At 34.4% G+C, this 12,016-nt stretch overlaps 1 protein-coding gene across 1 annotated transcript in view; it reads left to right on the plus strand.

The window, feature by feature from the left end:
• CDH19 (cadherin 19) overlaps positions 1-12,016 on the plus strand; it is a gene marked incomplete at its 3' end in the record, with an annotated part of 93,706 nt that overhangs the window by 30,065 nt on the left and 51,625 nt on the right. The window contains exon 4 of the mRNA XM_080821973.1: positions 10,877-10,996. Coding sequence (XP_080678099.1) covers positions 10,877-10,996 — 120 coding nt within the window. The remainder of the gene's footprint in view (positions 1-10,876; positions 10,997-12,016) is intronic.

Raw genomic sequence — 12,016 nt, forward strand, 5'->3', positions numbered from 1 at the left:
ACTAAAATCAATAAGCACTTTTTATTCCTTTCTGTGCAAGTTAAGTGGCCAAGAGAACAATAGTCAGCTATTGTCAGAAATGTTATTTTATATGGAGATAGAGGAATATCCCATTGTTCTGTCAACTGAGTGCAGATGGTTTCCCTCTGAAGCATTCCTTGAATTATTAACTTTGCTTTGAAGAAGTCAATATAATATGTGATTTTTCTGTTTTCCTCAACTCAGTATTTAAATAATAATATGAATTATTTTACCTGAATATATACTTAATTCTTCATGTTCTTTCCATATTAATGCCATTTTATAGGTTCTTGAATGTTAATCTTGCTTGCAAACACCCTACCCACCATTCTTATCCTTTACAAAGCAACAAATGCAAACATTTTATTCTCTGTTGTCTTAAATATTGTGTGTTGTATTATAGTCAACTACCAGTTATTATATTTGAATCTGTACTTTGCATGTAGAATTTGGTAGAGTACTGAAAGGAATCTTCATTTGAGGATGCCATCAGAAGAGAAAACCAAGAAAACTACAAACTACTTATTGCTTATTAAACACATATTTATTTATAGTGGGCTTTTACTGATCAGATTTATATTTAAAATGCAATTACTTCTAATACTAGAACTACCAAATAGAATTGAGATAAAACATTGTCTTTCCACTTGTTAGTCTGAAATTACAAAATTATTATCTCTCTCCCACACAAAAATATAAGGTCTAATAGGCTAGGAGTCACACAGGACCTGAAGTTCTTGATGACTGAGTAAAAAAAATGAGTGCATGGATGGGTAAAAAACTACATAAGGTTTATGTATAAACCTTATAAACATGAGATTTATTTTTAAATGAGGTTTGGGAGATGAACAGAGGAGATCGGTGGTTATAAAATCCAGGGCGGCTTTGTGGGTGTCAGTTGAGGCACACAGTTGACCTAAAGTGCTGCAGGTTGTCTCTGAATAGTGATTCCTCAATTGTAAAATTTCCCAGTGCAGCACTTCTAGAAACATTTAAATTTCCAGAAATATATAACTGAATCGTGAAGAAACAGAAAATCAGACTAGACAGATTACTAGTAAGAGTGACTCAGTAACTAAAAACATCCCAACGAATAAAAGTCCAGGACCGATTGGCTTCACTGGTAAGTTCTACCGAAGATTTAAAAGAAGGATTAATATCAATCCTTCTCAAACTCTTCCAAAAATTTGAAGAGGATGGAACACTCCCAAAGTTAATTTTACAAAGTTAACATTACCCTGATACCAAAACCAGTTAAGGACACCACAAGAAAACTACGGGTCAGTATCTCTAGAGAACACAGATGCAAAAATTAACAACATTTTAGCAAGCCCAATTCAACAGCACATTAAAAAGATCATATACCTTGATCAGGTGGGATTCAGCTCCAGGATGCAAGGATGGTTCAACAGAAGCAAATCAAACATGATATATGACTTTAGTCAAATAAAGTATAAAGATCATATAATAATATTACTGTATTACATATTGGAAAGTTACTAAAATAGTAGATCTTAACTGTTCTCACCACAACAAGATAAAATTGTAATTATATGAAGTGATGGGGGTGTTAACTAACCTTATTATGGTAATCATTTCTCAATATATTTGTATCAACCATCAAGTTGTATACCTTGAACTTACACTATGTTGTATATCAATTATATCTCAGTAAAGCTTGAAGAAAAAGAAATTCACTTTAATAGTATTTACCATCAAAATAATATGTCACCTGTTATAAGAGATTGAATTTGATTTATGTAAAGTACATGTAAATTTAGATGTCACTTTTTGAATTCATAAATTTAATAAGCATCAACACTTAAGAGAAATTTATCTGAAATATAAAAATCCCTATTTCTTAAAATACATCAAATTTGAAAATTATATTCTATGAAACTTATGTCTTTGGAGATATGATTTGAATGTGACTGAGTTTGGGATGGATTACTCTTTGTATTTTCTCTGAACATATTGTTTGCTTTCTTAAACACAGTCCATCTGTCTGACGTAGATTCTCTCACATTATGAAAAGTAGAGGTGTCAAAAATACAACACAAGAATAAGAATGACCTAGTTTTCAGGTGATGGTAGACAGAAAAAAACAAAAAAAATTTTGAAAAATATTTTGCATGTTTAAGGTGGCAAGTGGGAAAATATCATCTGTTTCTTGCGTTTTGCTTGGAGGTTCTAGGTTGTAAAATAATTGAATCTCAAATATAAACACCGGAGAGATGTGCTAATCAGTCCCTATAAATAAATGATGATCATCACTAATAAAATAAGTGTCTGGTGTGAAAGACTGAGCAGATCCACAGATTAAAACCTTATTTCTGTCATGAATTTGATTTCATAAAATTATAATTTACTGAATTATCTAATATATATACACATATATATATATTTTAAGATTTTATTTATTTATTTGACAGAGATCACAAGTAGGCAGAGAGGCAGTTGGGGGGGGGGTGCGTGGGAAGCAGGCTCCCTGCTGAGCAGAGAGCCCAATGCAGGGCTTGATCCCAGGACCCTGGGATCATGATCTGAGCTGAAGGCAGAGGCTTTAACCCACTGAGCCACCCAGGTGCCCCTAAATTATCTAATATTTTATATCTGTTTTAATGTCACAAAAATCACAGACACAGAGTGTAGGTCAAAATAATATTTAATTTGGGCTTCTTTAAACTTGACCATTACACAATTCAACATCCTCTCAATAAATTTGCTTCAGCGTAGTCAAAACATACTTGTACTAAAACTGCATGTAAAAATAGCTAGCCTATTCACAATTTATATCTTCATTCTAAGAAAAGCCTGTTTAATATTTTTACCACTGAACTTAACACACAAAAAGTTACACACTAAAATAAATGAGTCATTTTGAAATCTACAGTTCAGATCTTGGCATTCAAACATATATTAAACTAGGACACACTGTTTATTTAGTATTCTATAATGAGTGGAAACTTTACATACAAAATGTCCTTGTCACAGGTTGCTGACTTCTCTGTTGCCAGCAGGATATCTAAATTAGTCTGCATATCAAAATTTATCACTGTTTTACATTTTTATGGATATCTCCCATAATCACTAGAAAGAAGATAAAGCATTCAGTGTGAAATATGAGATATCATTTAATAAAGTTTTGTTACTAATATTAAACTTAACATTTAAGTGAGAATCGTTCAGTCTTCTGTAATACTTGTGGTTAATACTAAAATCCATTTATAAATCAATATTGATGGAATTACACTATTCTTACATTAGATTTTACTTTTGGTGGGAGAATATGTCTAATATGTGGGGAAATCATATTCATGCTGTCAGTAATGCTTTTGAGCTTTAAAAATTTCATGTTGTTTTGTAAGTGTTAGCACTTATTAACAATGCCACAGAAAGCATAGTTTATATGTAATTTCTCATATCCAATAAATATTTTATCTCATATTAATATACCATTATCTTATAATGATTTCATAGCTTGTGTCAGAACAAATAAAGTATATTGGCGAACTGCAGTTCCCAGTTCCCATAGTTTGGGCTACTAAACTACGATTTTCCTCTCAAGAATTTGGTACAAGTTTACATCCTGTGTAACCTACATAATAATAAGTTTTCACCATATAGTATTGCTGACAAAAATGGGTAAAGTCAAATATTGTCTTAAACTTTTCATAAAGTCCTTTTACAAAAACTAGCTTTAAAAATTCAGAATCTAACTAAAAGACAAAAATGATTTGAAATTTCCGTTTAGGTACGTCTTAGAAGTAATAGAGCAAACAATATCAACCATCAATGTAATAAGAGAACCCAGAATTATTGTATTAAATACTACATTTGTATGTTTATTATCGGAACAAGTAAACTGAGAAATTCCTCTTATTAAAACATGATTCTGAGGGGCTCCTGGCTGGCTCAGTCACTAGAGTGCACAACTCTTGATCTTCATGTTGTGAGTTCGAGCCCCATCTTGGGGGTAGACATTACTTCAAAATAAAGTCTTAAAAAAAAAGAAAGAAAGAAAGAAACATGATTCTGAGAGAATAATTTTTTGTAGTTAAACTTTTTGTTCATTGCTAGAATAACAAACAATTGACTTAAGACAATCTTTAGACTATAAGAGTCTAATCATATGGTCTCTTTTCATTTCCACGAAATACAGCTGTCTCTGATCAAGCTATAATGACTCAACTCAGAGACAATGCTGACTTTTGGACCCTTCAGTCACCAAAAGGCGGTTCAGCAGCGGACACCCTATTTTGGGTATTCTCCCTAGCAACTGACTTTTTAGTAGATACAGCAGATAAAAAGAGTGTCCACCTCAGGTAGGATGGCTTATTGCTAAGGACACTAGATTCCTTGAAAGACAGTGACTTGGCTAATAACAGTAACAGCATGTCATGTGTGTTCTAAACACTGCCCAGGGCAACTGCCAAAGGAGTCTGGGGCCACCCAGTGGAGTTTCCAGTTGTTGACAGGTTCGCAAATTGATTATATTGGTCCCCTCCCTCAGAATGAGAATTTTAAACATGCCTGGTTTTGTGTGGAAACATGCTTTTCCCTTGTCATTATGTGAAATAGGCTGTTACTACTAGGAAATTAGGGAAACTGAGCGCTGTGTATGGATAGATTGTGATCAAGGGTCTCATTTCAAAAGTCATAATATGCAAGACCGGAGAAAGAACATGATTTTGAATGGAGGGTCTATCTCCTGCATAATGCACAAAAAGCAGGGTTGGTAAAAAGAAAATTTAAAAAAAAGAAAAAATATAAAGCAGCAGATTCAATTACTAACAAGTGAAACCACCTTGGCCAAGTGGACTGAAGCACTGTCCCAGGCTTTCATAGATTTGAATGATCAACCAGTAGAGAGTGTTGCTCCATATGCCCGTCTGGGGACCCCTGCTGAGGCACCAATATCCTAAAGGTATAGAAGCCAGGGGAAACCACCATTGCCCCAAATTCTGCACTTCAAATTAACGTACTATGCTTCTGAGAACACCAAGCCTCATCATGCCTGGGAAAAGTTATTTACCAGAATTTGCTATGAGATGTCCCACGAGGATGAGTGAGTTACTTCACACCTCTGGATGAATGGAAACTATTTACTTCTCACTGGGATCCCATTGTCCTGCTGTAACTGGATCTGTTGGAACAGACTATCCCTGGAATAGAACACTGTCCATTAAAAGAAAGAAGAAGAAAAAGAAAGAAAGAAAGAGAGAGAGAGAAAGGAAGGAAGGAAGGAAGGGGAAGGAAGGAAGGAGGTTTGGGATCTGATTTGCAGTACGCCACCCCCAGATCATCTCCTTACACCTGATAGTGCTTCCTTCCCCCATAAACATGTGGTATACACAGCCAGGTCCAGTTCCCGAAGCTGCCGACCTCCCTCTCCTAAGGCCAGGTGGGCATATTGTTTCCTGCTAGTTTAATCATTTGGCTGCCTTGTTTGTTCCTTCCATTGGCCTTGACACAGAAGCCCTTACTAAATTCACCCAGCAAGACTTGAATGATAGCAACCAAAGTCTTCCCCTAATTGAACACTGACATGTCTCTGATGATAGAAGCTGCCCTCTAAAGTAAAACAGCGTTGGACACTTAGAGCCTCACAAGGAGGTGCCTATGACATTATTCAAACAAATGTTATATGTTCATACCTCATGACTCTGTTAGTGTGTCATCTTTATTAAATCTTGTGAAGATACAAGTGATCTGACCCCCCGCTTAGGGGACTTAGTAAAAGAGTGGTACAGATCATGGGATTCTTGGTGGAAATAGTTGTCTCTGATTGGGGAATTATTCTTAATCTGTATTTTTCTTGTATATGTCAGTATTACCTGCCTTCAGGGCAGCCCGATAGCTGACAAATGAGCTACCTCCGTTTTAATGAAGCCCCTTGCTGATGGCTCAGGCCACATCATGGAAGAGAGGAAGCATGTAAGATTGTAAGAACAGGTCACGAGGTTGTGGACGTTGGGGGTGGTCATTGAGATGATGTGACTGCCAGTTGACCTGTGTGCTGGGCCTCCGAAATCAGAAGCTCCTCAGCCCCTCCCCTGTCCTTGGAATGTAGGTTCCACTAGCCTGGTTCCTCTCAGAAGTTGCCCCACGCATCCCGATCTGAGATAGAGATGTAGTGTGGAGTCAGGATGGTATACATGACAGAAGCTACATGAGGCCTCTGTAACTTTCAAGCCTTGGTGGGCAGATCCAGAAAACTGCTGGTCTCACAGCCACCCAAAACAAGCCTCATAAATAAGTTCTCTTGCACAATACAACTACTACCTACCAATCTAGAATGGTCTGCCTCTTTCTTTCATTTCCTCCTGTCCTCCTTGGGAGGGGTCGGTTTCAGATGACAGCCAAGAAGATTAGGAAGATTTTGTGAACAGATAGTTATCAGATCTCCAGTTTCACCTAGGATGGCCCTGCTTAATCCTATTATTGGGGACATTTTGTCCAGAAAGCATTTGGTCCTGATTTTTTATTTTTAAAAATATTATTAGTAGGTGCATTATAGTAAGCCAGAGTGAATTTGGGGGGACATCTACTTCGTACTCGTGGCTCTTCCATGGGGTGTGAAAAGTAGTGTATGAGACATACGGGCATTGGATTAAATGTCTCCTTTTAAGACAGGATTAAATCTAAAAGAGAGCCAGTGATAACCCAGGGCACTGTTCATAAAAACAAAACTAAACTAAGAAACTGATTAAATAATGCAACTACATGTGAAAAATATCTATCTGGTGATATATTTAATGTTAATTTATATGAAGCATTTTCATTAATGTACATATGTATCATTTGTCCTTTAGAAATAACTTTATCACTAACATAATTTAAAGAAACTTTAATTTTTGATCCACTAATGTGTCTAAACCAACTTTGTCAGTTTTAGTGAGAGCACAATAAAACGTTGGTGAAATGAATAAAGAGACTAAACAGGTTGGTTTGTATGTGAGGCGCGCACCATGCTTCATACACTGACTGAGTAAATGCACCAGTAAGCATTAGACTCTACTGAATGGCATTTCAGTAGAGTAAGAGCCACCAATCCATGATGGGAAAAAGGAACAAATGAGTATGTCTAATAAACAAAAACAGGGATTTGGGCTTTGAGACGAATATCAGGTTATCAATCACCCGATCCTGATTAAGAATTTAGGCATTGGTCTTTTTTCCCTGATGTTATACAAAAAATTTCCTATTTCATTATTCTGTTATATTTGTGTTGTTTACCTTTCACATTTATATCTATAATTTATTTTATTTTTTATTTTTAAAGATTATTTATTTATTTATTTGACAGGCAGAGATCACAAGTAGGCAGAGAGGCAACAGAGAGTGGGGAAGCAGGCTCCCTGCCGAGCAGAGAGCCCGATGCGGGGCTCAATCCCAGGACCCTGAGATTGTGACCCGAGCCAAAGGCAGAAGCTTAGCCCACTGAGCCACCCAGTCACCCCTCTATAATTTATTTTAAACCAATTCTTGTGAATGGTGTCACGCACGTGCCAAATCCTAGGTCAAAAGAGAGATAATGAACAGACCGATGTGTAGGTGCATGGAGATATCCAGTTGACCCCACAACATTCACTGAAATGATTCTCCAGTGCTCAGCTGTGCCACCATTGCATAAATGAGTTCTCATCACATATGTATTCTCTGGGTTCTGAGTCTCTAGGCAATTTTATCCTATTTTTTTGCTCCAGGGACTGACACTATATTGTCTTCATTGATGTGGTTGTGTCCTAAGCCTTGCTGTTTGTCAGTACAAGTCCTCCAGATGTTGTTCACATAAATCGTCTTGGCCCTGCTTTCTCCGTTGCATTGCCATGCATATTTCATAATCATCTTTTTAATTTATTCAGTAATACAACTTGCTAGGATTTTGATTAGGATAGCATTTATACTGTGGATCAATTTGTTGATATTTCTATGAAGTCATCAAATTCATAGACCCAGTATTTTTGTTCATTTTTGATCATTAATATCTCTTTAGTTTCTTTATAGAGATCTTTAATAATTTCTGCTTAGATATTCCTGGATATTTTTATTTGTTATGTATGTTATGCATTTAATTGAAATATTTTATAAATATGTATTTCTGGTGTACATGAAAATGGAGTTTTGTGTGACCTTGCTAATTTTATTAATTTAGTATTCTCCTGTAAACTTTTCTTAGGTATATTCTGCTTGATTTTCTAACAAAAATACTGTCACCTTTGAATAATTGTTGTAATTTTAAAAAAAAAGTTTCTGATATCTGACTATCTATCTATCTGTCCATCCATCTATCATATATGGATCATTGGTCTGTCATCATCATCGTCTTTAATCATTCATTTCGGTATACATGGCATTGCCTCACATTGTCTAGGACGTTCAATGCAATGCTTTAAAACATAGCAGTGATAATAAACTTCTTGCTTTTTAACTACTCCAGAAGGAAAAGTTCTAACTCCTCATAATTAAATATGATTGCTGTCAAAGTTTAAAAAATGTCCTTTATCAGATTTAGAAGGCTGCTTTTTTTCCCCTAATTTTCTGAGTTTTTACTGAAAATAAAAATAGAATATTTTCAGATCTGTTTTATATATCTAATGAGAATTTTTGTTTTACATTTTTCTTTTTTAAGCCATTAGTGCCACAAATTGTGTTCATTTTCTAATGTTAAAACATCCTTTAATTTTAGTAATCAAAAATTCAAAATGTCTTCTCCTGTGAAAATAAACATTTAAAAATAGTTTGACAAGTATGCTTGAGAAGGGCCTGTATAAATTATGATCTTATGTAGAATAATACCCACAATATTTTATATTAGGTTTTCCATGTATTAGAGAGCAAGGGAGTGACACATTAGAACAGTGAAGGGGTATGTTCTGCTTAGAAGTAAATGAAGCATCGATTTAAGATGTGCTTGAAAAAATTGGGGGAAAAACCCCTAATTTTGTAACTTGTTTTTCTATAAACGACTATGGGGTGATCTGTGAGTCAATGCATTTTCATGATCTTCCTGGTACTCATTTGTATAGTACCAGGTAAAGAGGTCTAAAGTCTTAATTGTAAGAATTTCTTTTGGTCAAAAACTAACCATATAATGATTTTGACTTTTGCTCCTGAAGCTAGAGTAGACAGGTAGTCTAGTTCTGGAATCTAGGGATGGAACACTCCTATGGAAAGAAATGAAATGGAGACATGGAGAGGAAATATAGAAAAAGTAAATGAATGTGTGCACAGAGGGTAGTTAAAAGAACAACTCTTGCCCAATACAAACTGATTGAATTGAGGGTCCCTAAGAATCCTTTTCTTGGAGTAACTGTTTACAGTTACTACAGAAATGTCTTTTATTATTTGCTGATTATTTATTAATTTATGATTTTACTGAGATATATTCAACATATAATGTTGTGTAAGTTTAAGGTCTACTATATGTTGATTTGGTACATTTATATATTGCAATATATAGTTACCACCTTGTATTAGCTAGCATCTTCAACACATATCTTTTGTGAGGGGGGGTTGGAGGGAGACAAATTAAGATCAACTCTCTTAGTAACATTGAAATATACAATATAATACTGTTGACTATAATTATCATGCTGTACGTAAGTTCTCCAGAACTTATTTATTTTCTAACTAGTTTTCTAGGCTTTGATCAGCATTTACTCAATTGTCCCACCCTAACCCCCTGTTAACCAGCAGTTTACCCTCTGTTTCTATGAGCTCAGCCTGGCGAGATTCCACATGTAAGTGATAACTTTGTCTTTCTCTGCCTTATCAGGCCTAGCATACTGCCCTTAAGGTCCATCCACGTTGTCACAAGTGAATGTAATGTATTGTAAGACACTTGAAACTATGGTACTTACATTTTGTGTGGTTGTACAGTGTACAAGTGTTAAGTAACTAACAAAATACTGAGACAAAAGAGCAAATACCACATACATTTGAGGGCCACGGTAAAAATTTCAACAATTTTGTTACAGAAGAATAGAAGGGCTTCCTCTTAGAGTGTCTCAGTTTATAATTAGTTTGTAATTAAAATATTAATGATGCTAGTTGTAAAGAAAATCACGTAAGCTATTTGATTCTGTGATGCTCATGTTGCCATTCTTACTGACAGAGAACATAATGTTTCAATAAATGCAGATTTCCAACAAGACCCATAATGCTATTCCATGTTTACATAAAGATGATTAAAAAGCTTAATATTTTAAAATAAATATGTTTAATTTAAGAATGGAGTTTAAATGCACAAATACATTGTGTTTTATTGATTGTTACTGAATTTTCATGAGAACACTTTACGTTATCAGTATCTGGTAGATTTTGCTTTGTACTTTTAAAAAAAGAATTCTTCAAAGTAAGTAAGAATTTTATAGATGGGAATTAAACAGGGTAGATAATTATGGCCTTCCTAAACTTGATATTAATTCAAGCACACTTCAATAATTTTTATTAACATTTTATCAACATTCTGTGACTTTTTTGAGTTACAGGTCACAATATGATTTTTAAAGTAAACTGCTTCCAATTCCGTTTTGAGTCTCCCACTAATAATACACCTTTGAAAACTCCTGAATGGATCTTGTAATGGATCATTTAATGGTTATATTTCATTATAGCATAGATTTACATGTTTAAAATCTTATTGCATATAGGAATTAGGGCTATTTTGCATGAGGCTATATTATCTTGTTTATACAGAATGATACTGGTTTTATAATTCTGAAGGAGGGCTCATCTTTCATGTGTATCATCGTCTTGCTTGCTAAGGAGAGAATGCTTTATAGAACTGAATGCATTGTTCCATAATACCACAGTCTTAATTTCTTGTTACTATTTATATTTTCTTCAGGAACATTCGTCATCCAAGTGACAGCAAATGATGCTGATGATCCTTCAAGTGGCAATAATGCTCGTCTCCTGTACAGTTTACTACAAGGCCAACCATATTTCTCCATTGAACCAACAACAGGTATTTATGAATGAAATAAAGTGTAATTCAACAGGATTCTAAGTAGGCAGATGTCAGAACAAAAATCATCTGCTTATTATAAACAAGTTGTACAGTAAACCTGATGTTTCAATAAATAAATGCATTGTATTTTAAACATTTAATTCTTTTTAGGCTTTTAGCTGATTTTTCTAACTTCCAGAGATTGAATTTTCCACATCTATACCACAAATCATTTGTGTATAAGGTATAAAACATATGTAAAGATTATAACAAATCAACTGGAAAAAGAAAAAAACCCAATTTAAAAATATGCTAAAGGCACTTAAAACAATTGACTAAAATTTGATATACGAAAAGCCTGCAAGCATATTAAAAATGATTAACCTCAGCAGTCATCATGGAAATGCAAATTAAAACCACATGAGAAACGCAACACCTTTACACCCAATTCTCTCGAGTCAAACCTAGGTAGAGTCTAGCAGTGTCTGTTTAATACATTCACCGTTTCCTATAGTGATTCATATGAAAGATTATACTTGTAAAACACTTTAATCCACAATTAAAATGCCATCAAAATATGGTCCAATTCATCCCTTTTTGTTTTTATAGGTCTCACAATTTTTTAATGAACACTTTTCCCCAGCCTTATTGAGGACTGGCCATTTTCTGTCTTTGTGTTCGTCTTCCCAAAACCTTTAAGCTAGCATCCCCTTGTCCTATGCACCACCTTGAATTTTTCCTAGTTTTCTTTTTTTCAGTGATAATTAATTACTTTTTCATTAAATAATTTTATAGAAAGTTGATATTTATTACATTTATTATGGTCGATCTTGAGTTTGAAAATCTGTGTGTATATTTATCTCTATTGGTAGATTCTGAATAACTGTTGGTCAAAAACAAACCTTTCTTCACATACCACGACTTAAAATAGATTTTAACATCACAGGTGCACAATATTTTTTGCATAAATTTGGTGTTGTAATTTATACATTTATTCATAATTAACTTCTTTCAAACTTAAGGGAAAAGTTAATTGTA

The sequence above is a fragment of the Martes martes genome (assembly GCF_963455335.1).
Source record: "Martes martes genome assembly, chromosome: 13".
In the NCBI taxonomy this organism is placed as follows: Eukaryota; Metazoa; Chordata; class Mammalia; order Carnivora; family Mustelidae; genus Martes; species Martes martes.